Here is a 23442-nt window from a genome sequence, read left to right as displayed (position 1 = left end):
ATATCTATCTATCTCACGAACGGCTGCTCGACACTTGCACTTCAATTCATCTCAGCATACATGCTCGGCCCTCATCTGTGATGTGAACTCGAATGGTGATGGATTCGAAAAGGATCGGAGATGCAGAGGGAATATCGCGTCGTGTGCTCGGCGCTGCAGTCTCTGACTGCCTACATGATCGCGCACCCAGTCTCACCCGCTCCTCCCTGTCCACCACGGCGGCTACTTCCCCTTCTCCCACCCCTCTGCGCCGGGTCGATCCCCAGGAAAGCCGCGGCCAGATCATCATCCGTCGGTCCTCCCTGCTCAGGCGGTACCATCCCGACAGGCATCATCGCCGCTGCGATCTCATCATCTGTAGGTCCACCTCTCTCGGGTGCCACTGCGCCGAGCGGCATCATAGCTTGCGCAATCTCGTCGTTCGTCGACCCACCGCGCTCCGGTGGGACCATGCCGATGGGCAGGAAGTCTTGCAGATCTCTGATCCTCAAGGTCTGACGTCCCGATGCGCCAGAGTGCCCTTCTCCCTCATCGTCTTCATCTTCTTCCGAGAAGTCGTCGGAATCCTCGTCGTCGTCATAGCCATTCATACCCCTTTGCAACCTCTGATTGTTAACAGCCATGATCGTGTCTCTCAAGTCCCAACGATTGCGTGACCTGCCAATGGTGACTCCATCCGAATTGTCTCCCTCCTCGCCGTCAGTGCGCTCCTTTTCACCCGGGGCTAGCTCCGACGTCTTTGGCGCGAATACCTTCACAGAATCGTCAATACCGCTGACGACGAGCACGGGTAGAAGCGGGTGCTGCCGAACCACATTGACCACAGAGCCGTCCCCTTGCCATAGCCCTACCAGCTCGGCGGTCTCGCGAGACCAGATGAAGAAATGTCCATCATCACTGCCAGAGCAGACAAAGTCCTTTCTCTCCCCGCCCGATCCGGTGCCGTAGAGGAAGGCGACATCCTTGACTGTCTCCACGTTGATGTGGCCTCGGTAGCGCTGCTTTGGGTAGACGATGGGTACGTTGGCGATTTGAGCGTCAGAGAGTCGGTCTTGGCGAATCTCCTCTGCTCCACGAGGGGGCCGGAATCCGAAAAGAGAGGGGAAAGGGAAGCCCTCCCCATCATCGTCCTCATCTTCATCTGAATACAGAGCGGCGTCTTCGTCTTCCTCTTCATCCTCAGGATGGGCACGGTCTAGGTAGAACTCCTCATCGCTTTCTAGGTCGAGGTCTTCATCCACATCTTCGTCTTCGTCTTCGTCCTCGTCTTCGTCGTCTTCTTCGTCGTCGAGATCGTAGATCACTGGAGCGGCGGGAGGCCAATCCGATTCGTCTTCCTCTTCGTCCTCATCGTCGTCATCTTCGCCTCCATCCTCTGAAGCCCCGCCATCGAGCTCCCCAGCGAGCCCGTCCGCGATGAGTTGCTGGTATAGAGGGAAGCCTGCCGCTTCTTGCTCTGTGGGGGAGGATGAGCCCGAGGACGACGAAAGCGTCTCTTCTGCATTATTACCTGGGTCGAGCCCTGCTTCTCGCTCGCGAGCCCTTGCCTCTTCGTGCGCTGTAGTGACGCTGGGCCGAGGCGTTGTGCCTTCGTTAGGGTCCGACGCTCCTTGCTCCTTGTCTGTTTCGTCTTGTTGGTGGGCGTCTCGCTCTGCCGTCGAGGGGCGTGACTGCTTCCGCGAACGACGAAAGGAAGATGAGGTGGAGCCCGAAGCCGATGCTGAAGTCGTTTCCCATGCCTCGTCACCCGCGCTGGCGCTACTGCTTCTCTTGACGCCCCTTTTGCTATCCGTATAGTTCTTGGCTTTGCCAGTCTCCTCTCCCTCGCGATGCTGCAGCACGCCCGTGCCGTCCCTGATATTGAAGCGGTACACGGCCCCACCGGAGTAGGATGCCAGCAGCTCATTACACCGTTCCTCCGTCTCGCCAAGCTGCACAGCAGTGATGTGCTCCATGGTATCGTGTCTCCTCCTGCCCCTTCGCACATTGGCGCCGCCGGGTTCCTCAAGTTGCTGAGGGCGACAGTCCTTGCCATCCCAGTCTCCGCAAGGGAGGCCAAAGCGTCGCACACAGCGCGCGAGCAGAGGGTCCGTGGTAGAGGAAGATGAGGACGTAGAGGCAGCAGCCCCCCATTCGTCTTCGAGGACGCGTCCAGCCATGCGACGATCGTATAGGTAGGCGTAGGGTGACATGCCCGCTACGGCAAAGAGCCAGGGCTGGAGTGGGGAGAGGGAAAGTGTGTAGAGAGGCGCGGAGTGGTGGATGAGAGGGCGAGGGCACGAGCCGTGTGTAGAGGAGTCAGTGGAGCCGTAACGGGGTCGACAGATGTGGTGCGTGCGTAGATCGTGTTGACGAACATCGCCTGCGTACGTGCGGAGCACGATGAAATTCAGCTCTATGCTCTCGGATCAACCTCCGTTCTGTTGAAAGCGACTCACCATCTTCGGACACTGTTAAGAAGATATCCGCGCTCTGCTCAGTCTGCACCCTCTTCACGAACCCTCGATGACACTTCAACGTCCTACACTCCACTCCGCCAGTGGCGGCGTGGAAGTCATCAATCCACCTTATCTCGCCATTGGACAGCTTGACCTTCTCCCTCTTGCCCCCTGTGCCCCGCTCCAGATCAAATACGCGCACCTGCGCATCTCCAGCTACGGATATGAGCCGCCTGTCGGATGTGTGCGGCGCAAAGGCCACATCGAATATGTTGCCTCGATGCCCTGTATGTATGCGAGTAAAGAGTCCAAGGTCGAGGGAGGGGAAAGCGAACGAGTCGTCGTCGTCGTCGTGGCTTGAGTGGCTCGACATGGCAGCAGGAGCGCCAATATAAGGTCGGCGCTTGGCGACCGTGGGCTTAGAAGCGGGCGGGTGGATGTGCGACGTGCCCACCTCCCAGAGAAGGACGCAGCAGTCATCTGATCCTGTGGCTAGCTTTCGCCCATCTTGACTCCAATTCATTGCATTGACGCATCCCTCGTGCCCATATCCTGCTTTCGCATCGCCCAGCTCAGCAGCGAGGTCGAGTCGGCGAATGGCGGGTTCGTCGAGGTGGATGGAGCGCTGTAGCGATGTGCTCGCGGTTGCGCGAGGGGCGGCTGAGGAGAGATGCTGGCGACGCTGTGCTAGAGAAGAGGTAGAGGGGGTCGCGAGAGGTGGGAAGTAGGTGCGCAGTCGGGGAGCTTGCGCGGGAGGCGAGTGGGACGAGGAGGACGAAGGGCCGCCACCGCCGCCGCCGCCATCGTCGACGACGCTGCTCGAGGGCGGCATATGATCGCAGCTATCAGCGAATCGTCACAGCTGCTGCGCTGAGATGCGGATCTGGCCTGGGTGATCGTTTGAGATGGTAAAGAAGCAACGGCAACTCCCAAGCAACGGCAACTCCCAACTTTTCATCTCGACCCTTTGTCCTCCCTCCTCTTCCGCTCGACTCGCGTCGCCCGACTCCACTTGGCTTGCAGGTCTCGGACTTCGCGCTCGAGCCACCTGCTTTTTCGCCCTCCCTTCACCCAAATCTGGTCAGGCTAGAAGACGAATTGTCGATGGATTAAAGCACGTCAATGAATGGGTAGTTGAGTAGGCAGGTTCGTGGTGAAGTGAAATAAAGTGTTTCTCAAGTCTCAGCATGCCCGAGAAGATAGCCTCGCCCCCGCACAGCACAGGGCCTCACGCCTTCCCGTCCGCCTTTGCCTCCCCTGCCGCACTGTCCAACGAGGTATCAGCCGTTTCCGGCTCCGCCTTCTCGTCAACTTTGCCGTCTTCGACGGTTGTAGCAGCACTGGGCATCGTGTCCGCCGTGGAGACCGTCGTAGTCGTAGGAGCATCCGAGTCGTGCGTCGCATCGCTCTTCGTGCTTACGGACATGGCAGTGGCGGGTGGGGCGACAGTGGTCGTGGTCGACTTCCACGCATTGGTGCTGTCGCGCTCCTGCAAAACCTGATCACGACTGCTCGACCTCGACGCACGAGGTCTTGCTGCATCGCCGCGGGTCGCACCATCCTGCGCGGCTAATTCCTCGCTGCCCACACCGGTCGTAGCGGCTACGATGCTCGCACTCGGCCCTCGGTAGGACGTGGGAGGACCCTCCGCCCTCTTCTGGTGACGCAGCCTCCTCCTCTCGCGACGTGCAGCAGAGGCTGCGCTGTCGCAGCCAGAGGACACGTATCCTCCAGCGCCAGCACCGCCTGTAGTAGCGGAGGACTCGTAGTCCAGCTCGGATTCTTCACCGGCGCGATGGTGAGTCGCAGCACTCTCATGGTCCGTCCCGCTAGCTGCTCCTCCATGCCCACCGAGACTACTAGGCGTACGATGCTCATATCGCGACGAGCTAGTATACGACCCATTAGAGTCCCGCCTCGTCCGACGATGTCGGTGGGACTTTGAGCGGTCCTCCAACTGGCTGAGCGTGTTCTCCAGCTGCGATTGAATGCGGGCGATCTGATCTGTAACGCTGGTTGTCCGCTTCTGAATCTCGTAGTTCATCTGATCCTCGGGGAAGTGATTGCCTGCACTCGACGCCGGAGGAGAATGACGCTGCGCTGAGCCACTATGGCCTGCCGAGCTTGCCGGCGCTGCCAGTCGAGAGCGAGAGCGAGAGGGCTGACCTTCGTTGATTCGGTCCTCGGCCGCCTTGCGGGCTTTCAGTATCCTGTCCGCAGCTTGAGAGGGAGTCATGTTGCTTGAACTTTGGCTACCAGATGGGCTGCTCGCCCTCGAGCTTCCATGGCCCATCGAGTCATTGTAGATGTCCAGCTTGCTCATGTTAAACGCAACGTCCACATCCGTACCATCCGCGCCAGAGATGATACCCCGAATCTCATCCATCATGGCCTCCCTCTCGTGCTCGAGCGAATCCATAGCGCGCTGCATCGTGTTGAGCTCGGCCTGAGCAGCTTCACGAGCGTCCTCCGTCTCCTTGAGCTGTATTTGCAACTGGACGCGCTCCATGTCCCTCTGCGCAAGTGTGGAAGAGAGGCGACGAGACTCGCGACGCTCCTTGTCAAGCTTGGAGCGCGTCTCGTTTGCTTCCTTGGTGAGGCGGTCGACCAGCTGCTGGATCTTGGAGAACTGAGCCTTCCACATTTCGGACTCAGACATGAGGAAAGCCAGGCGCTTGTTCAGACGACCGATCTTGTTCTCTAGGCCGTCGCGGGCGTCAACGAAGGTCGATGCACGCTTCCTAAGGGCGAGGATGGCTGCCAGCTCTGCTTCGGAGGTGGTACGATTCTTGCTTGCTCGCATTCGCAGAAGCTTCATAAGGGGAGAAGGGCGAGTGCCGTCGTGCAGAGTCTTGTCGAAGGCGGTGATGACGCGTGGTTGGTCCCACCAGATGGGACGTTCGAGCTGATCGTAGGGCGTGTGTTGGCCCGAGCGGGAGACAACGCTGGACATCGGACGGAACCTGCCTCCAGGATACGCCTCGATGAACTCGCGCGGGGGCCGGAAGTCACCTGTTGAGAAGCCGAGAGCATTGACGAGCCTGAGCAACAAAGATGGGAAAGGGCGAGGTCAGTCTGGCAGAGACAGCAATGTCGCTCTCATTCCATGCTCGCGACTTACTTCTTCTTTCTCTTCTCTCGCAACCCCTTGGTACTCGGCGCCCCTTGAGGCGGGTTCGGGCAGTTGACGTAATTGATATCCAGATCGACGACACAGACCTCCTTCGCTGGCTTGACAATGCTCCTCAGCTCAGTGCTAATGCTGATGATCCATGTCCCCGGGTCCTCGAGGTAGATCTTGACGTCGCGGGCATGACAATTCTGGTTTGCGACCCCTTGCCAGCCACGAAGCTCGACAAAGTACTTGATCGTCTCGACTGCCAAGCCAAGGAGAGCCGGGTGGCGCGAAAGGAAAAGTACGCGACCATTTGGGGCCAGGGCAATTTCGCAGATAGTGAGTATGTTGTCCAGCGACAAAGTCTTGAAGAGGGGCCACATGGTGAAGTCGATGCCTATCAGCCCCGTTCCCCACTCGAGCGCGCCAGGGAAGGTGGTAGTGAAAGCCAAATCCCCATCAGCCGCGTCTACTACAAGCTTCGAGCCCAGCCTCGGGGCAGGCTTGGAAAGGATGATGCTCATGAGCTTGTTGTGCATCTCAATATTGCGCGAGTACTTGTGCCAGGCCCACTTGTTCCAATCACCTAGAAGATCGTAGAGCGGGTAGCGAGAGATGATGCAGATGGCGTAGGGCATGAAGTAGGCATTATTCGCTGGGAGGAAGCCCTCTGCGCCCTCGTCGTCGTCACGAGACGACGACTTCTTGTCCTTTCCGGAGCTTGTGCCGCCTCGCTGCTTGGCTGCGCGGTTCAGCTCCTTCTTGACCGCTTTGGCGCGACGCTCATCCGCTGCGGACCAGACTGTAAGAACGACGCCGTAGAAGGTCGCGGGCGCACTGTTCTCCTCGAAGCCGGTCGTGCGAGTTGATCCGGACCCGCCGTTGACCATACCGTACCCTTCGCCCGTAGCCGCAGCAGGTTTGTGGTGGCCTACGCCAACAGCCCCTGTGCCCTTGCGCAGGTCAGAGGACGAGCCAACCGCTGCCGCCCGGTCAAGGGATTCGCCGCTGGCGGATGAGAGGGTGGGGACGCTGAAGGAGAAGGTGTGCGACGTGGCCATCGGCGGGTAGTTGTTTTGGCCAGAGACGATCTCGATCTCGCGAGTGAAGGACAGCTGCAGGCGCGCATGGAGGCGAATATGGTCAGCGCATGGGTCAAAGACAGGATTGACTATCACCTCGCGCTCCATCGACTTACCTTGAGCGCCTTGCTGAGAACTCTCGCAGTCTCAGCCTTCTCGATCCTTCCCCTCCCGTCTGCCATCTCAATGAATTTGGGGTTTGTCGAGCCCTTCTTTCCATCTGCGCTCCTCCCTTCCCACTTTTTCTCTGCATCGCCTCTCCCTGACCCAATGGTGTCCGACTCGTGCGATCCCGTCCCACCGTTAGCCTGACGCGCGAAGATCTCTGATGGAGACGGGCAGATGGAGCAGCCCAGCACCTCTGGACGCCAGAATCGCCCAACTGCGCCGTCCGTGTGGTGCACGCCGGCAACGCAGTCTTCCTCGGCGAGAGTCCAGACTGAGGGGTCTTTAGGAAGGCCGAAGACGGCATATAGCTGGGCAACGGTATTGCCGTCTCCGCCTTGTGGTTGCGCCGACGTCGAAGCGGTGCCGCCGGTTCCGTTGCGAGCTTGGAAGTCGGACTGCGTAGGCGTTGTTCGACCTGTAGGCGTCTTAGCGCCATCTGCCTCGTCTGGCGTCAGATCCTGGCTGCCGACAGGATTGGGGAGGCCCATCTTACTGCCCAGTCCACCGAGTCCTCGACGAGCAGAGCGAGCCCGACTGACCAGGCTGGACGATGTTGAGGGCGAGGAGTGATGCATTGCTCCTCCAGTCTCGGATGCTAGTGGCGCCAAACCGTCTTCGCCGCCTTCCTCACGCAGGCCGTGTAGAGGCGGAGCCTGCCTGCTCGCCGAGCGACTCGAGACCTGCCTAGCCATGTCGTGGTGATGGCGGCCAGCAGATCCCGATTCGGGCGGTTCTAGCGACTGAAAGGATGTCACGGATTGGCCCGCAGATGTCTGCGGACGAGAAGGAGAGTCCTTTGCAGGAGGAAGGGGTGGCACAGGCTCAAAGACCTGCGCGAGAGCGAGCAAGGGGGAGAGGATCAGCAACTAAATGAGCATGAAGAGCAAATCTGATAAGGTAGTCTTCGCTGCTACTCACTTCGAGATTCCTTCTTGAAGAACCAAAGCTTCGTCTCCTGCCAGCACTGCTTGTGAATGAAGCGCTGCTCCTGACGCTACGTAGCGACTCTGTGCTTTTCCTCCCTGCACTTCGCAGCAAGGAGGCGAACCCTGCAAATCCTCCGTTGCTGCTGCTAGAGCCATTGGCAGCATGACCCGATGTGGACCCGTTGTCCAAGCGACCACTTGTTGAGAGCGGGCTGGAGGGAGCTTGTCCTATCGAAGCCATTGTTGGCGTGGAAGATATTCAGAGGGCGAGGGGCGCGCCGCACGGACGTGAAAGTAGGCTAGCGTGTCGTGCGGCCAAAGTTGGGTATAAGATCCACTAGCTTGGTGCTAGAGCGCAGTGGATGAGATGGATATCAAGCTTTGCACGACCGACGAGGAGCGAGTCTTTGTGGCTCGGAAGATGATGGGAAAGTGGAAGTGAGATGAGATGTGGGCGACGAGGGCAGCGATCCAACGCGACGAGGTGAGGCGAAGGCGAAGGGCGAAGGCGGCGGCAAGGCAGGCGGCAGCTGCTTCACTCAAGTTCACTTCCCCGTCCGTCGACTTCAGACTTGAGCCGTTGGCCCGCGCTTCCCAGGCCGCAAGTCGATCAATTCTGAGACAAGCGGGCTGCAGCGGCGCCAGGCGAGGGCGCAATAAGCAAGCAACCAAGCAAGCAGTCGGGCCAAGGACCGAAGCTGGGCGGCAAAGCGTGCCAGGCGAGGAGTCGATGAAACAATTCGACGAAGTGGCCGCCTGTCTCTGTTGAGGGTGGGAGGTTGATGGGGTAAGGATGATGCGGAAGGGGTGGTAGCAATGGAGCAGCAACAGACAACAGCGACAACATCGCCTTGGCTTCCCCACACACTATCCATCTCCGCTCATTGACACCCCTCCGCCATGCCGCCGTCTCTTGCCTATTCTAGCGGCGTTGGCGCCCGCCCTATCGCTGTCAATGTGGCTGAGGACTGATTCGTGATCGGCCGCCCAACGTCCGTTCAACCGCGTGGCTGGTGTGGGAGACGGACAGAGAGAGGTTGAGGCTCGCCTTGCCGCCGGCCCGCTGATTGACTCTGACTCCTTTGCAGAAAGAAGGTTGTCGGAGGTGGCTCCAGTGACTCTTGCCTGAAGACTTGGCTTCTTACCCAGTGGATACATCAAGACCATGGATACGTCCACGATCCTCCTGAGCATCGCCTGCGGATTGCTGCTGGCGGCCCTACCGCTGCTTATGCTGCGAGTGAGGGCCCTCATCTTCAAGCCCGCCACCGCCACATTCAATGCGCCTGCGCTCAGCAAAGATATTCGCGTCAAAGTGAGGACAGGCGCTATCTTGTGACCCAAGCATAGGCGTCGCGCTCACCTGTCGCTCGCACGCAGAGTCTCTACATTCATCCGATCAAGAGCTGCAAAGGCACGTCAGTCCAAGAGGCTACCTACACGCATGATGGCTTGTGTGAGTCGGGCGCGGTGCAGAGATATGAATCGTCACGGTAGCTCACTAGACATCCGTCCATGTCGTCTCTTCGCCGCAGATCTGGTACGCAGCTGCTGCCTCTTTTCGTTGCGTCACCGTACACTTCCCGACTAACCTCTCCTGCCCTCTCACAGGATCGCACCTGGCTCATCATCGACGCTGAGACGAAACAATTCCAAACCGCACGCCAACTCTCCCGAATGCTTCTCATCCACCCGCACATCGACTTTGCCCGTGGAGTGCTCCGTATTGACGTGCCTCTGACCGAGAAGGGCAAGGGCACTATCAGCGTCGAGACGCCACTGGAACCTACCGAGGAGCAGCTGAGCAAGATGGAGCTGGTAGAGGGGATCAAGATTTGGATCAGCGAGGTGGATGGGTATGCTGTCAGCAAGGAGGCAGACGAGGCGCTGAGTGAGGTGAGGAGGCGGAGAGCAGGAGAGGGGTTGGTATGTCACTGTCGGCCAAAGCTCACCGCTACCTCTTGTTCGGCCACAGTTCTTCGGACGCTCCGTTCGTCTGGTAAGGAAGGGCCCGACCAAGCGTGCCTCTGGTCCCGACGATCGCCGTAATGATCCCACGCTCAACTTCCAGGGTAAGTCAGCGAGCGCTCACCGACACTTCTCACCACCAGCAGTTGACTCAATGATCTTATTCTGTGCTCGCCTAGACTTCTACCCAATCCTGGTAGCCAACCAAGCCTCCATCGAGCACGTTCGCGAGACTCTCATGCGCTCAATCTGGCCTTCTCTATCTAGCAAGGCGGACACTACCAAGGCCGTAGACTCTGCAACCAGCGAGGCGCGCAAGGAGGCAGGAGCAGGGCCAGTCGTGACGGCGCCAGTGGGTCAGGCGGGATTACCCAGCTGGGGTGTGCCGGCCATCAAGGCTCCCAACGGCGTCGACTTGGAGTATTGGAGTCGTAAGTGCAGGCGAGCAGTGGAGAGCATGGAACAAGGATCAAGAAAAGAACTGAGAGCTTACATTCTGCTTCTTTCTCCACCGACAGCTGAGCACATTGAAACCCTCCCTATCATCCGCTTCCGCCCTAACATCCTCCTCGAGTCGCCGGACCTTCTCCCCTGGGAAGAGGACGGCTTCACCGAGCTCGAGATCTTCGACACCGCCTCGTCTTCTGCCAACACTCCCCCGTATGGTGCTTCTGCTATCGGCGCTGGCCGCTTCGGAATAACGTGCATGGCGCGCTGCGGCCGATGCTTGGTCACCACAATTGACCCGGAGACTGGCGTAAAGGACAAGCCGAGCAGCAGCTTACCGTACAAGGTGCTCCAAGGGTTCAGACGAGTGGAGCCGCAAAGCCTGAAGACGGGCAAGCCCTGCTTCGGGATGCTATCAGCTATCAAGGATGATCAAAGGGGGGAGAGATTGGGACAGACGATCAGGGTGGGAGATACTGTGCGGGTCGTAGGGGCGATGGACCCGCGAGGAAGAGCGGCTACGCAGAAGTGAGGGTCCACTTCAAGTTTCCTTCGTCATTATTGTCATCGCAATGCCATGCCTTCCGAATCTGGCCGCAGCAGACCTGTATTGATCATTCTCAATTGTTCACCACCATCGTCGCCGCTATTGGCTGCTGTTGGCCTCGCATTAGCGTTGCGTTGATGTCGTGCTCCAAGCTCGAGCCACACTTGGCTGGGGCAACGCTGTGGGCTCAGCAGCGCTCAACACCGGCTCGTTCTGGCTCGCGCGCAGGCATCGGAGCAGTCTTGCTTTGCTTGACGTTGGCTGAAAACGGCCGGGGGCGCCTGAGTCGCACGGACGCAGAACGGATGGCGTCTTTCAGCGAGAAGAGCCAGAGGGCGGGTGCAGCGCACGAGGGGAGGCAAGCAGGAAGCAGAAACAGAGGCGCTGAGAGACAGACGGAGCACTGGCCGGCCGCGCGGGCAGTCAAGTCGAGAGTGGCTCGCTCGCTCGCAGTTCTTCTCGACTTGACGAAGTCCCAACTCTTTTTTCCTTCCCTTCCCCTCTTCACCCACTGCACACGACATCACCATGACGTCCAGCTCAGTCCTCGGTTTCCCGCGCATCGGCCCTCAACGTGAGGTCAAGAAGGCCCTCGAGGCTTACTGGTCGGACAAGATCAACGTCGACGAGCTCCTCAAGGTCTCAAAGGAGCAGAGGCTGCACACCTACGAGATCATCAAGAGCCAAGGCATCGACTACATCCCCACTGGTACTTTCACCCTCTACGACCATGTTCTCGACTTCTCAAACACCTTCAACATCATTCCCGAGGCTTACGCCAAGTCCGGCCTCAACCCCCTCGACACCTTCTTCGCCATGGCCCGTGGTCACCAGAAGAACGGCGTTGACTTGCCCGCTACCGAGATGAAGAAGTGAGTGCCGGTGTGCTGCACACGCCTTGTTAGGGACACCGGACGCTGACTATATGCTCTTACTCCATCCAAATCCTCGCACTCACAGGTGGTTCGACTCCAACTACCACTACCTCGTCCCTGAGCTCCACGAGGCCGTCGACTTCAAGCTTAACGACACCAAGCCCGTCGATGACTTCGTCGAGGCTAAGGAGGCTGGCTACAAGGGCCGTCCCGTCCTCGTCGGTCCCATCACTCTCCTCTGGCTCGGAAAGGTTGCCAAGGAGGCCAAGAACCCCAACCTCGACCCCGTCTCCCTCGTCTCGAAGCTCGCCCCCGTCTACGTTGAGCTCCTCAAGAAGCTCCACGCTGCTGGCGCCGAGTGGGTCCAGATCGACGAGCCCATCCTCTGCCTTGACGTTGCCGAGAAGTACGCCTCGGAGTTCAAGTCGACTTACGAGCAGTTCGCCAAGGAGGTCCCTCAGATCAAGACTCTCCTCACCACCTACTTTGGCCGCCTCGACTCGAACCTCAACTTCGTCAAGGACCTGCCCGTCTCGGGTCTCCACGTCGACCTCGACCGTGCTCCCCAGCAGGTCGACGACGTCGTTGCCGCCCTCAAGTCGTCGGACAAGGTCATCTCCCTCGGTCTCGTCTCTGGCCGTAACATCTGGAAGACCGACCTCACCGCCCGCCTCGAGGTTGCCAAGAAGGTCGCCGCCGCTGTCGGTGCTGAGCGTGTCCAGGTCGCCACCTCGTCGTCGCTCCTCCACACCCCCTACACCATCAAGAACGAGAACAAGCTCAGCCCCGAGGTTCTCGACTGGTTCTCCTTCGCCACCGAGAAGTGCGCTGAGGTCGCTACTCTCGCCAATGCCGTCAACTCTGGCTCGTCGCCCGCTCTCGAGGCCAACGCCAAGTCTATCAAGGCTCGTCGTGACTACGAGAAGAACTCGAACCCGGCCGTCCGCAACCGTGTCTCCGGCCGCAAGCCCGAGGACTCAAAGCGCAAGTCGCCCTTCTCGGTCCGCAAGCAAGCGCAGGAGGAGCGCCTTAAGCTGCCCCTTTTCCCCACCACCACCATTGGCTCCTTCCCCCAGACCAAGGAGATCCGTACCCAGCGTGCCCGCTTCAACAAGAAGGAGATCTCCCAAGAGGAGTACGAGAAGTTCATCGAGAAGGAGATCCAGCACGTCGTCAAGCTCCAGGAGGACCTCGACCTCGACGTCCTTGTCCACGGTGAGCCCGAGCGAAATGACATGGTCCAGTACTTCGGAGAGCAGCTCGAGGGATTCGCTTTCACGCAGAACGCTTGGGTTCAATCCTTCGGCTCGCGCTACGTTCGCCCGCCTATCATTGTCGGTGACGTCTCGCGTCCTCACCCCATGACGATCCGCTGGTCCAAGTTCGCCCAGGCGCAGACCAAGCGCGTCATGAAGGGTATGCTTACGGGCCCCTGCACCATCATGGCGTGGTCTTTCCCGCGTGCCGACATCAGCCGTGAGGAGCAGATGTACCAGCTCGCCTTCGCCCTGCGTGACGAGGTCGTCGACCTCGAGAACGCCGGCATTGTCGCCATCCAGGTCGACGAGCCCGCCATCCGTGAGGGTCTCCCGCTCCGCCACGCCGACTGGGACACCTACCTCACCGCCGCTGTCGAGTCATACCGCATCGCCACCTCCGGTGTCACCGACGCTTGCTCGATCCAGTCGCACTACTGCTACTCGGACTTCAACGACATCATCGAGCACGTCTGGGCCTGCGACTCGGACGTCATCTCCGTCGAGAACTCCAAGTCGGACGCCAAGCTCCTCAAGGTCTTCGTCGGCTCCAAGCCCTCGGACGCTGGTTGCAACTTCATCGGTCCCGGTATCTTCGACATCCACTCGCCCCGTGTGCCTACCGCCGAGGAGCAGTACCAAAAGCTCAGCAAGATCGTCGAGGCCATCGGCAAGGACAAGGTCTGGGTCAACCCTGACTGCGGTCTTAAGACGAGGCAGGAGAGCGAGGTCAAGTCGCAGTTGGCTAACCTCGTCAACGCGGCCAAGCGCGCAAGGAAGGAGTTGGCTTAAGCGCGTGTGCGGGCGACTTTCGAGATCTACTGTGATTGTATTTACGTGACGGTTGATGTCCTTCAACGGGGCATCGTGAACCTGAGGTGACGTGGTCCTCCCCCCTACTACTTCGCGAGTGGCCATGCTAACAAGCGGGCCAGCTCATTCTCCTGTTCTTGTCATCTGCATTCTTTTTTTTTGTTCCTTCGTATCACCCCTAACGCCCATCTGTACTTTCTTTGGCTCCACTCAATATACACAAGCATTCAACATGAAAAAACCGAGAAGGCACAGCCGACGTGATGAGGCAGCAGCGAGAGATGCAGGTAGATGCCGCGACGGTGAGGTGACCTCGATTCCATCTGCCCCAGCTTTCGAGTTGAGACGTGAGACGGGCCTGGGGTGGGTGGGTGTGCGTGGAGTCCATCACTCAACGCCATGCGAAGCCAAGCTAAGCCACGTCACGCCTGCTCTGCCCTGTCTCGAGGGCAGGGAAAAAGCCAAGCAACACATGCATACGCACTCAAATGCAATCGAAGAAGTGCCACGCTCTGATGATTCTTTCTGCTCAAGCTCTGATCCTCACGCGGCGCTGTGCTGCATTGAATTTTGGATTTCTATTGTCACAAGAATGGGTGTAGGTGGTGTATCTCTGATGGTGAGAAAGCGAGAGAGAGCGGGGCAACTGGCTGGGGGTAAGCTGGCTAGTAGAGAGAACTAAAGAGAGAGAGAGAGGGTAGAGCAATGTAGAAGGGAGTGGGGGCTGCGAGTACGTCTTTTGTTTCTTTGCTTGCGTCGTCCATGAAGCGAGTCTTTACGACGAAGTCATCTTGAGAGCACCACCGCTGAGGCCGCCCGACTGGGAGCTTCTGCGAGAGCCAGGGCGAGTTCCACCGGGGGAAGGGGGCTGCGAGGTGCCCGGGGGGCCGAGCTTGCCCATCTTCATACCCTCGTCGAGAGAGTTGAGGAGGGTCAGGTCATCAGCGTCGAGGGTGAAGTCGAAGAGCTGAGCGTTGGAGACGATGCGGTGCTGAGTGAGGGACTTGGGCAGGATGATGTTGCCGATCTGGAGACCCCATCGAAGGAGGACCTGAGCGGGCGTCTTGCCGTGCTTGGTAGCGATCGTCTTGATCTCCTGACGCTCGAGAGCGGCACCCTGTGCCATGGGCGAGTAGGCCTGGATGTGGATACCACGGGCGATGGTCGCCTCACGGAGCTCCTCGTGCTGGAAGAAGGGGTGCGACTCAATCTGGTTGACGGCAGGGCGGATACGGGCCTCGGCGAGGAGGTGGTCGAGCTCCTCAACGTCGAAGTTGGAGACACCGATGTTCTTGATCAGACCCTGGTCAACGGCCTTCTCGAGTCCCTTCCAGGCCTTGATACGTGCCTCGGGGCCCATGTTGCCGGGCGAGTGGATGAGGTACATGTCCATGTAGTCGAGCTGGAGCTTCTTGAGAGAGTCCTGGACGGCCTCCTCTGCGCGCTCGTGGTCAGCGTCCCAAAGCTTCGAGGTGACGAAAATCTGATCACGCGAGACGCCCGACTTGGAGCACCAGTTCTTGATGGCCTTGCCGACGGCCTCCTCGTTGGCATAACGGGCGGCACCGTCAATGTGGCGGTAGCCGGCGTCGAGGGCCCACTCGACGGCCTGCTCAGTCGTGTTGTCGTTGGGCGCCTTGTAGACACCGAGAGCGACCTGCGAGTGCGAATCCAAAATCAAGGTCAGCGAGCCGCTCAAGACCAAACAACGGTCTGCGCATGACTGTGCTCACAGTGGGAATGGTGTTGCCGTTGTTGAGCTTGGTGACGGCGGTAGTGACGTTCTCGCCGACCTGGACGCCAGCGCCCGAGGCGGGGTTCTGCGACGCCTTCTTGACGTCCTCCGCCGTGGCTGCGAGCGACGAGAGAGGGAGGTGAGAAGAGGTAGAAGTCAGTAGCTGCGAGACTATGGACAGCTCTTACTGCGCGCGCTCCACTCACCCTTGCCAGCGGCGATCTGCTCAGCGAGGTTTGCGTTAACGGGAGCCACTGCGGAAGAGAGCGAGGTGGAGAGAGTGGAGCAGATGATGGTGAGCACGACTGCTCAGTGTATGCTTGCAGTTCAGCCCACTACTCACTTGTGTTGATCGCGTGTGTGTGTGTGTGTGTTGGGAAAATTGAGAAGGTGTGGATTGGTTGGGAAGATGTAGCTTCGTCTGCAGCAGAGAATATATGGCGACGAGGGCACTGAGGGCAGAGCTCCGAAGGTCAGTGTGGTGGCCAGGGTCCCGCTGGCTGGCTGCGAAGATCGAATCGAGCGAGCGGGCCCTCATCCGGGCAATTGCTCTCTCGAAGTGCCCGCGCCAGCAGCGTGACGTCTGAAGGCAAAGTAGAGCGCGGCGCAGAGCAGACGGAGCGCAGAGACAAGCCGCCAACTCAAGTCAAGTCAAAGTCGACTTCCGCCCGCATGCCCGCACGCCAGTCTGCCCGCAAGCCGCAAGCCAAACCAGCCAAGATCGATGTCGAAAGTACAACGAATGGAGCGGAAGTTTTCATATGTGCGTGCGTGACGACGACAAGGGAGATCCGTAGAGATGACGAACGATAGTCGACAGAGATGGGCCGGAGGTACGCAGGGGCTGGGCGTGTGCCTGATGGCAGGCAAGGCATCGACGATGCAAAGGACCGTCTCTCTCTGGCCGAATGAATTGCATAGTGCCTTGGCTCGACGCAACACGATAGCCTGGCTTCATCAGCGAACTCGTCGATGAGTATCTCTTCTCAACAGCATGCTTTTCTCGTCGTTCTCGATGCGAAGAAGATCCTCAACCCCCTGACCATGACGTCCGAACTTCAACTTGAGCAGCCCAAATCAGTGGCATGCAGGGCCCGCCTGAACTTCTTCGCCCCAATTTCATCGCCCGCCCACAGTCAGTCTACATCGCACGCGGCGCGCTCTTCCAAAAAGTTATCAAGGGCACGATGCTCAATGACGTGAGGGCGCCGCGGAAGATGCTGCGAGAGAGAGGTCAGGCTGGAGCAGCACCTCGACGTCTTCAACGTGATGAGCTGGAACAGAAAGATGAGGACAGGCACGTGGGTCAGGATGTCAACGACGAGGTTGAGTGAGGGTCAGACTCGATGATAAATGACCGAGGAAGCTTGATGAGCTCCAAGTTTGGCTGCGATACCGAGTGACCATGTGTCCCACGATTGGGAGAGTGTGTGTGTCACGCCGTATCTTGACGAAGATAGCACGAAACAATGCAGCGCCCACGACCTCTCACGAACGAGAGGGCGTGGCCATGCCATGCCTCTTTTGTCTTCACCAACTTCATGTGCCAACTACTCGTAGTCACCTCTTGCTTTGCAATGCCGAGACTATTCGTCAAAAGGCCCGCCAGCCGATGACGGCGACCCCCGCGCTCCACGGCGCAGACCACGTCTTAGGCCAGTACGGCATGGCGTCTCACGCTCGCTGTCCTCGTAGCTGACGGCCTTTTCTCTGAGTGAGACAAGCTAAAGCTGGTACGAACGAGTTCAAGGCGGGAGCGTGCTACTCGTTGCGTACGAGGCGTGCGGCTACGTGACGTCGCAGCGCTGCCCAGCTTCTTCCTGGCTCATTCGTCTCTCACGACTCACACGAGGCGTGAAGTCAAGGTTTGTTTCGATGTCCAAGTGGAGCGAGGTTGCCCAGGCCCTCGACGCGGGAGGCGGATGAGCGGTTGAGGCCAAGGGCGGAATGAATGAATGCCCCGCCCGGCCTTCGAGTTGTACGGGCGCCTCGTCTTAGGCTAACGATTGCTGCTCCGCCGCGAGCCCTGCTCATAGGGCAGCGGGGCCAGAGGGTTCAGATGGAGAGAGGCCCGGGCGGCGGCGATCGATCTCGTCGAGTCGCCTGCCTCCATCGCACGCACCTACGCACGCACAACGACGAGGGCAAAATCGGTAGCAAGGCGGCCGTTGGAGTCTCATCTCTGCTTCCATCGACTGGCCCAAGGGTCCATCCACACCACCTACTACGCTACCAAGCAAGCCCGCTCTCGACAACGCTTCTTCCTCTTCTCCACTCTCACATCGCTCCATCAGCGGATCCTTCATACCTCTTTACTCTCGCCAACAATGGCACCGGCCACAACGAAGCGCAAGGCCTCTTCGCCCGAGTCGTCCGGCGACGAAGACGAAGACCAAATCTCACCAGTGGCCGCCGAGTCTTCCTCTGCCGCGGCTTCTCGCCCACTCACCAAGACGAGAGCGGGCTCCGAGCTCGTACCCAGCAGCAAGCCGGGCGAGCCGCCAGTCACCAAGCGTACGCTCCAGAACAGAAAGGCTCAAAGGGAGTTCAGGAAGCGTGAGTTGCGGGCGGCGAGGCAAAGTTGATCTCGTTGGAGACTGTGAGCTGATCTTTTGCTTGTGCCTCCGTGCTTCCAGGCCGCGAGGCAAGAGTGAAAGAGCTCGAGGAACGATGTCGTCGGTTCGACCAGATGGGCCTCGAAGCCAATGCAGAGCTCCAGGCCATGGCCCGCCAGCTCAAGGATGAGAACGAAGCCCTCCGCTCCCTCCTTGTCCGATTGGGCTACGGCGCGCTCATCGACCAGGCTCTCAACGGCGACTTTGCTGCCGCAGCCGCAGCGGCTGATGCGAGTGGAGCAGCAAACGCAGGAGGAGGAGGACTCTCTTCTCACCATCACAGCAGGAGCTCCAGCGCAAGAGGGAGCAACAGTAGCGGTGCTGGCAATGACGACACCAAACCGACTACGGCTTCGTTGCAGAGCTTCCCGCCTGCTCCGCCTGGATCGGTCAATCCAAACTTACTCGACCCCACGTCAGGGCTAGGCGGTGGCTATCCTCACCACCACCAGCAGCAGCATCAGCAGCAGCAACATCAGCAAGGCAACGCAGCCATGAACGTACGCTGGTCGCCACAACAGCCTCAGCAGCAGCATAGTCAGTCGCAGGACTGGTCTTCGATGCAACCCCAATCAACACAGCAGCGTCGTGGCAGTGACGGGCGAGACCAGAATCCTCTCCTTTCTCTGGACCTCAGTGGTGGCGCAGTCGACAACAACGGGCAAGACGGTCAGCGACACCCCGGTGGCGGTCGAGGTCCGAGCCGTACGCCCGGTGGTAGCGTTGCGCGTGGCGGCAGGAATGAGGACTACGCCATGACGCCCGGCACATTCAGCTCGCTCATGGGCATGCTTGTCGGTGGCAACAACCAGCAGGGACAGCAGCAGCACGCCAACAGCCCGCACGGAGGAGGGTCCGCCTTCATCCGCACGCCAACCGGCATGCAGCAACACCCTCACCAGCAGCACCTTGGTCAGCAAGGGCAGCAGCCTGTCCACCCTACGCATCACAACCATGTCCCTTTCGCTCATCGCCCGCACCACAACGATGCGCTCCTCAACCCGAATCCGATTCCCTTTGCTCTCAATCTCAGCAACGAGCCCGTTCCGGACCAATCCTGGTGGGACCGCAACGGTGGCGGGACGTTCGGCGGGGACTCGTTCCTCGACGAAAAGGCACAGGCTGTCGCGCAGGCTCAGGCCTCCTCTTCTCAGGGGGCAATGAGTCCGTTCGACCTGTCCAGCTTCCTCAACGCAGGGGCATACGGAGGCGGCAATGGCGCTGGGATGAACATGGGCTCTCTGGGCATGGGGACGGGCATGCCTACAGGGTACACGCCTGCTCTAGCGGGAAACAATGATGACCCATTGAGCCAGGCAGGCGCCGACCTCAAGATGCGGGACGAAAGCGCTGCAGCCAGCAGCAGTGGTAAGAGTGGGAAAGGCAACGGAAAAGCTTCTACTGGGGGGTCCGACAATCCCGCGAACAACGCCGATGGGGCTCAGCAGCAGCCACCCCTTAACCCAGCAGAGCATGTTCAGACCTTCCTTCGCCTCCTGGAGCGACAAGCAATTCGCGCAACCACTGCTCGAGCGAATGCTGGACGCGGCTCTATGAGCGGCAAAGCTGCCAATAAGTCCACCCCTTGGATGGACATGGGCAGCGATGCTGCTTCCTCTGCCTCCAGCTCCGGCAATGACTCGCCCGAGGACGGCGGTACCACCCCTACGGGCAGTGACCGTCGCTCTTCCACCAATTCATCGCGTGAGATGATTACCCCCAACGCGGCCTACTCCCGTCTCGCCTCGCACCCTGCTTTCCTCTACACCTCAGTTGCGGAGCTCGAGGCTCTCGTGGGCACGATCAATGATGCGAGCATTGCAACTGTGCAGGCGCAGGGGAGCGGGAGTGGTGCGCCGCTCGAGCTGAATGCGAATGCGTTGCAGAGGATGAGAGCCATGTTGGACGAGAAGATGAAGAGGGGAGGGCGTGGAGCAATGTGGCCTTTTGAGCCCTTGAAAGATGGAGGTGTGCCCAAGGCAGGAGAGGAGGGAGGGGAGCAGCAGCAGCACAGTGGAATGGCCGCGGCCATCTAGGCTCGAACGCAGCGATATCACAACTCTCGACTCGATCCTTGTCTAACGTCATCCAGTATCTCGGCTTCAACATGTATCAATAGGGATCCTCAGGCGCCCATTGGCGCATTCAGTGTTCCAAATGGCCAAGCACACAATCTCGGGGCAGGGCCATCGTCGTTTTTTTGTTTTCTCAGTACATAGTCTCACCTCGCTCCGTCTATTTCAGTAGGTACGTGGCTATTCTTTTCGTCTTTGCTCAACTCAAAAACAATATAAGCATATACGCATACATCAGGTCAAAAGCTCGAGTTGGTGCAGATGATGCTGAGGAGCGGCGCAAAGCACAGCAATGCGAGGCGACCCAGCCGCAGCCCCTCTCCTCTGTCTACTTGTCAAATCTGCACGCTACAGGCAGAACCCAGACCATCTTCAGCTTCCTTCGTCCGCCCTCTTCCTTTTGACGACGCACTCACCAAGCTGAAAATCGACCCAAGGCGTCTTACTTCGCTGGACCTCCTTGCCGGGTGTCAAGGTGACCACCTGTAGGTCACTTGTCTGTCCCTTGACGTTAGGGTCGGTCGTGCTGAACTCGGAGCTGTGATTGGCTTTGCGGCCGAAGCTGAACGAGGTCAGGCCTCGAGTGCGAATATGCTGATCGGAGAAACATTTCATCCTTGAAAGGAGAGAGGGGTGGTTAATCGTCGCAAAGAGTTGAGAGCGGGCGAGGGAGACGTACGCAATTTGACCTTCACAGACGCCTGCAGGGGCAGAGAAAGTGATCAGCCGACAGTACAGCTGTTGTCGACTCACCCTTTGTGCTGAGCTCACCATCAAAGAAATACGTCCGCCCTGATGCGAGAGACCGTATCAGCTCAGTCAGCTGTACCCCCTCACCCGTCGTCTTGGCGCAGCATCTCTCTCGCTCACTCACATCTAGGCTCCGGAGCTTGCTCGTCCTCCTGCCTACTGATGTCGCAGTAGAGGTGCTTGAAGCCGATGAAGAAATGATCTCGGATCTCGACACTGCGGACGAGAGCGAGAGAAAGAAGTCAAGTCAGTGCATGGAGCACAGCAGCGGCATGGGATCGTCGAAGACGTACGTACGTCAGGCAGTGGTAATTCTTGTCTGTGCATAGGGCAGGTGCATAGTCTCGCCAGTCTCGTTCGGTGAGCGTGGTATTGCCAGTGATGACACAGGCGTGGGCAAAAGTAAGGAAGAAGGCGCTCAGCGCGAGTAGACAGGCTGGCTTCGCGATCATGGTGTGAACAGAGGGAATGGAGAGGAGCTGGGACGCTTGATTGGCGCAAGACAAGGTCATAGAGGCTTAGGGTCAAGGGATCTCCCTCGCCATGGCGGTGGGGGATTGGCTACGGCTTCATTCCGGCTTCTCGCTACACTCCGAGCAGGACACGGCCGACGCATGGCGGCAAGTGGGTGACAATCTCTTCGTTCAAGCGGTACAGTGCCGGGTCAACAGGCGTGCAGCTTGCCAAGTTACCAAGTGCGACACCCTGCTCGCCGTATCGTCAGCGCGCCAAAGTGTTTGTCCAAGCGCAACCTCGTCACTCACCAACATAGAAGTCGACCCAAGGCACCGCAGTCACCTGGCTTTTATTGTCGGGCAGCCTGACTACCAGTCCATCGCTCGTGAATGCGTTCACATTTGGGTCATCGGTCTCAAAACGCGAGGAGTGGTTGCCTTCAAGCCCAAAGTTGAACCTCGTCAAACCGCGGTTGAGGCTGGGCCAAGGGGGTGCGCCACGACAGTCCATTCTGGGGGAGGATACGAGTGGAAGTCAGCAGGGTACGTAGTGCGCAGACTGATGACTAGACGGAATGCAAACGCACGCTATTTCGCCTGTGCAGACGCCTGAATGCCGGCCGGTCAGAAAAGATGATCAGCTACTGTCACAGCTCGGCATAGCCGCGGCGCGCGTCCATGAGACCGACTATTGAACAAGTAGGTAGTCTCTGACCCCCACGGGCTTTCAGTTTGTGTGAAACTGCGGGCTCGACGCTTTCGTAAAGAGCTTACTGTTCACATTAGCCTCGTACGTCAGGCTGACCTGGCAGTTTAGCTTGGTGAAGCCGAAGTCCCCATCGTAGTTCTCGACGCTGCGCGGGAGGCAGTGGAGAGGAAATCAGTCTCGACGAATTACCGATGTATGGTAGTAAGAATGCACGTGAGGCAATGGTAGTTGCTGAAAATGCACTTGCGAGGTGCGTAATTCCTCCAGTCGATAAGAGAGACCGCATCACCCAGGCTGGTCTTGTTGACCGCTATGGCCGTGGCCGTACTCGTACTCCTGACGACAGCCAGGAAGAAGCTCAGCGCAGCAGGTACACTTGACAGTACGTTTGACAGGATGAGGTCGCGCATGATGGTAGGATGGCAGGGTATGCACGAGAGTCAGAGGCTGGACGGCCGTTGCAATAAATGCTCAATGCAGATCCCGTCCATGGCACGAGCAAAGGGTTGAAGGGCTTGCATCGCTTTGAACGCAATGCGGCATCACAGCGCCGCAGCAATAGTCAGTCGGCATCTCTGCTCTTTGGGCGATGGCAAAAATGCAAAAAAGCACAGAGGCATCTCTTCGGCTACGCATAACGACAAGCTGTACATGCAGGTCGCAGCATTGTGTCAGCGATGCGGTCCACTGGCATCTTTCTCGCCAAAAAGTGTTGTCAACTCACTAAGATAGAAATCGACCCAAGGCGTCGTACTGGTCTTTGTGGACTTCCCGTCAGTGAGCAGCATCGTCATTCCATCGCTGGTAAGGCCCTTCGCATTGGGATCGACGGTATTCAAGACAGAGGCATTGTCTGGCTTTCGCTCAAAGCAAAAATTGGTGAACCCCACTTTGAGGGCTTTGTGCGAAGGGCCAGGACATTTCATCCTGAGATGAAGGAACGAGGTCAGGTAGGTGGATGGGAAAAACATGTCATGGTCCACCAAATGGCGAACTCACTTGATGGCGCCCTCGCAAGCGCCTTGAGGAGACCAGGATAGCCAGCTTGATCAGCCCAAGGGCTCGATTCATGACGCATCTGGAGTCCGACTCACCGTTGAAGAAGTACGTGCGGTCTGGTGCACCCGTAGGGGAGTGCGATGCTGTCAGTGCTGAGCGAAATCTGGTTACGACACGTACGCACGATTGCCCTCGTCCTGGACCTTCGCCTCCTTGCAGTACAGCTGTTTGAAGCCTGAAAAAGCGCCATTAGTTGTGTCAATCCTGTGCGCAGAGGGATCGTCAGTGGAAGGATCTGCTCGTCGAGGAGATACGAACGACGCACGTCAGACAATGCCAATTCTGATCGGTGCACTCGGCAGGCGCGTAAGGCCAGTCGCGCTTCGCGAGGTCATTGGCGGCGATCGACTGCGCGAGGCTGCCGGCAGTGAGGAGGATGGCGGGCAGGAAGAGCTTTGCGGAGAGCATG

The 23442-nt window shown here is 58.8% G+C and overlaps 9 protein-coding genes across 9 annotated transcripts; 3 read left to right on the top strand and 6 right to left on the bottom strand.

Moving 5' to 3' along the window:
- Window positions 1-52: 52 nt before the first annotated feature.
- On the bottom strand, window positions 53-3304 carry BDZ90DRAFT_234537 (WD40 repeat-like protein). The gene is made up of 2 exons (XM_025507054.1): window positions 2439-3304; window positions 53-2362 (listed from the first exon to the last, which is right to left on the bottom strand). The coding sequence occupies exons 1-2, from the start codon at window positions 3268-3270 to the stop codon at window positions 171-173; spliced, it is 3024 nt and encodes a 1007-aa protein (XP_025359540.1). The 5' UTR covers window positions 3271-3304; the 3' UTR covers window positions 53-170.
- Window positions 3305-3666: 362 nt separating this feature from the next.
- BDZ90DRAFT_228613 (hypothetical protein) lies at window positions 3667-7970 on the bottom strand (the record flags this gene model as incomplete). The annotated part of the gene is made up of 4 exons (XM_025504823.1): window positions 3667-5479; window positions 5560-6668; window positions 6752-7633; window positions 7722-7970. The coding sequence occupies 4 exons, from the start codon at window positions 7968-7970 to the stop codon at window positions 3667-3669; spliced, it is 4053 nt and encodes a 1350-aa protein (XP_025359539.1).
- A 934-nt stretch (window positions 7971-8904) lies between these two features.
- BDZ90DRAFT_256150 (hypothetical protein) lies at window positions 8905-10777 on the top strand. The gene is made up of 6 exons (XM_025507879.1): window positions 8905-9044; window positions 9110-9190; window positions 9341-9625; window positions 9705-9801; window positions 9877-10128; window positions 10216-10777. Exons 1-6 carry the CDS (start codon window positions 8961-8963, stop codon window positions 10674-10676), a joined length of 1260 nt encoding a protein of 419 aa, XP_025359538.1. The 5' UTR covers window positions 8905-8960; the 3' UTR covers window positions 10677-10777.
- Window positions 10778-11170: 393 nt separating this feature from the next.
- BDZ90DRAFT_256147 (cobalamin-independent methionine synthase) lies at window positions 11171-13878 on the top strand. The gene is made up of 2 exons (XM_025507878.1): window positions 11171-11563; window positions 11652-13878. Exons 1-2 carry the CDS (start codon window positions 11220-11222, stop codon window positions 13612-13614), a joined length of 2307 nt encoding a protein of 768 aa, XP_025359537.1. The 5' UTR covers window positions 11171-11219; the 3' UTR covers window positions 13615-13878.
- A 314-nt stretch (window positions 13879-14192) lies between these two features.
- BDZ90DRAFT_243933 (hypothetical protein) lies at window positions 14193-15938 on the bottom strand. Its single transcript, XM_025507449.1, has 4 exons — window positions 15714-15938; window positions 15577-15624; window positions 15369-15487; window positions 14193-15292 (listed from the first exon to the last, which is right to left on the bottom strand). Coding segments are annotated over exons 1-4 (1050 nt in total). The 5' UTR covers window positions 15715-15938; the 3' UTR covers window positions 14193-14410.
- Window positions 15939-17485: 1547 nt separating this feature from the next.
- Window positions 17486-20296, top strand: BDZ90DRAFT_276098 (hypothetical protein). Its single transcript, XM_025508913.1, has 2 exons — window positions 17486-17926; window positions 18007-20296. The coding sequence occupies exons 1-2, from the start codon at window positions 17698-17700 to the stop codon at window positions 20019-20021; spliced, it is 2244 nt and encodes a 747-aa protein (XP_025359535.1). The 5' UTR covers window positions 17486-17697; the 3' UTR covers window positions 20022-20296.
- BDZ90DRAFT_234530 (hypothetical protein) lies at window positions 20259-21262 on the bottom strand (the record flags this gene model as incomplete). The annotated part of the gene is made up of 6 exons (XM_025507053.1): window positions 20259-20408; window positions 20477-20676; window positions 20740-20761; window positions 20832-20852; window positions 20935-21026; window positions 21108-21262. 6 exons carry the CDS (start codon window positions 21260-21262, stop codon window positions 20389-20391), a joined length of 510 nt encoding a protein of 169 aa, XP_025359534.1. The 3' UTR covers window positions 20259-20388.
- Window positions 21263-21941: 679 nt separating this feature from the next.
- On the bottom strand, window positions 21942-22515 carry BDZ90DRAFT_89015 (hypothetical protein). Its single transcript, XM_025509925.1, has 2 exons — window positions 22188-22515; window positions 21942-22119 (listed from the first exon to the last, which is right to left on the bottom strand). Exons 1-2 carry the CDS (start codon window positions 22382-22384, stop codon window positions 21993-21995), a joined length of 324 nt encoding a protein of 107 aa, XP_025359533.1. The 5' UTR covers window positions 22385-22515; the 3' UTR covers window positions 21942-21992.
- Window positions 22516-22602: 87 nt separating this feature from the next.
- On the bottom strand, window positions 22603-23441 carry BDZ90DRAFT_281905 (hypothetical protein; the record flags this gene model as incomplete). Its single annotated transcript, XM_025509408.1, has 6 exons — window positions 22603-22619; window positions 22699-22901; window positions 22974-22995; window positions 23069-23089; window positions 23158-23237; window positions 23299-23441. 6 exons carry the CDS (start codon window positions 23439-23441, stop codon window positions 22603-22605), a joined length of 486 nt encoding a protein of 161 aa, XP_025359532.1.
- Between the last annotated feature and the right edge of the window lies 1 nt (window position 23442).

Source organism: Jaminaea rosea (genome assembly GCF_003144245.1).
Source record: "Jaminaea rosea strain MCA 5214 unplaced genomic scaffold BDZ90scaffold_17, whole genome shotgun sequence".
NCBI lineage: Eukaryota > Fungi > Basidiomycota > Exobasidiomycetes > Microstromatales > Jaminaea > Jaminaea rosea.
This window is presented reverse-complemented; position numbering and strand designations above follow the sequence as displayed.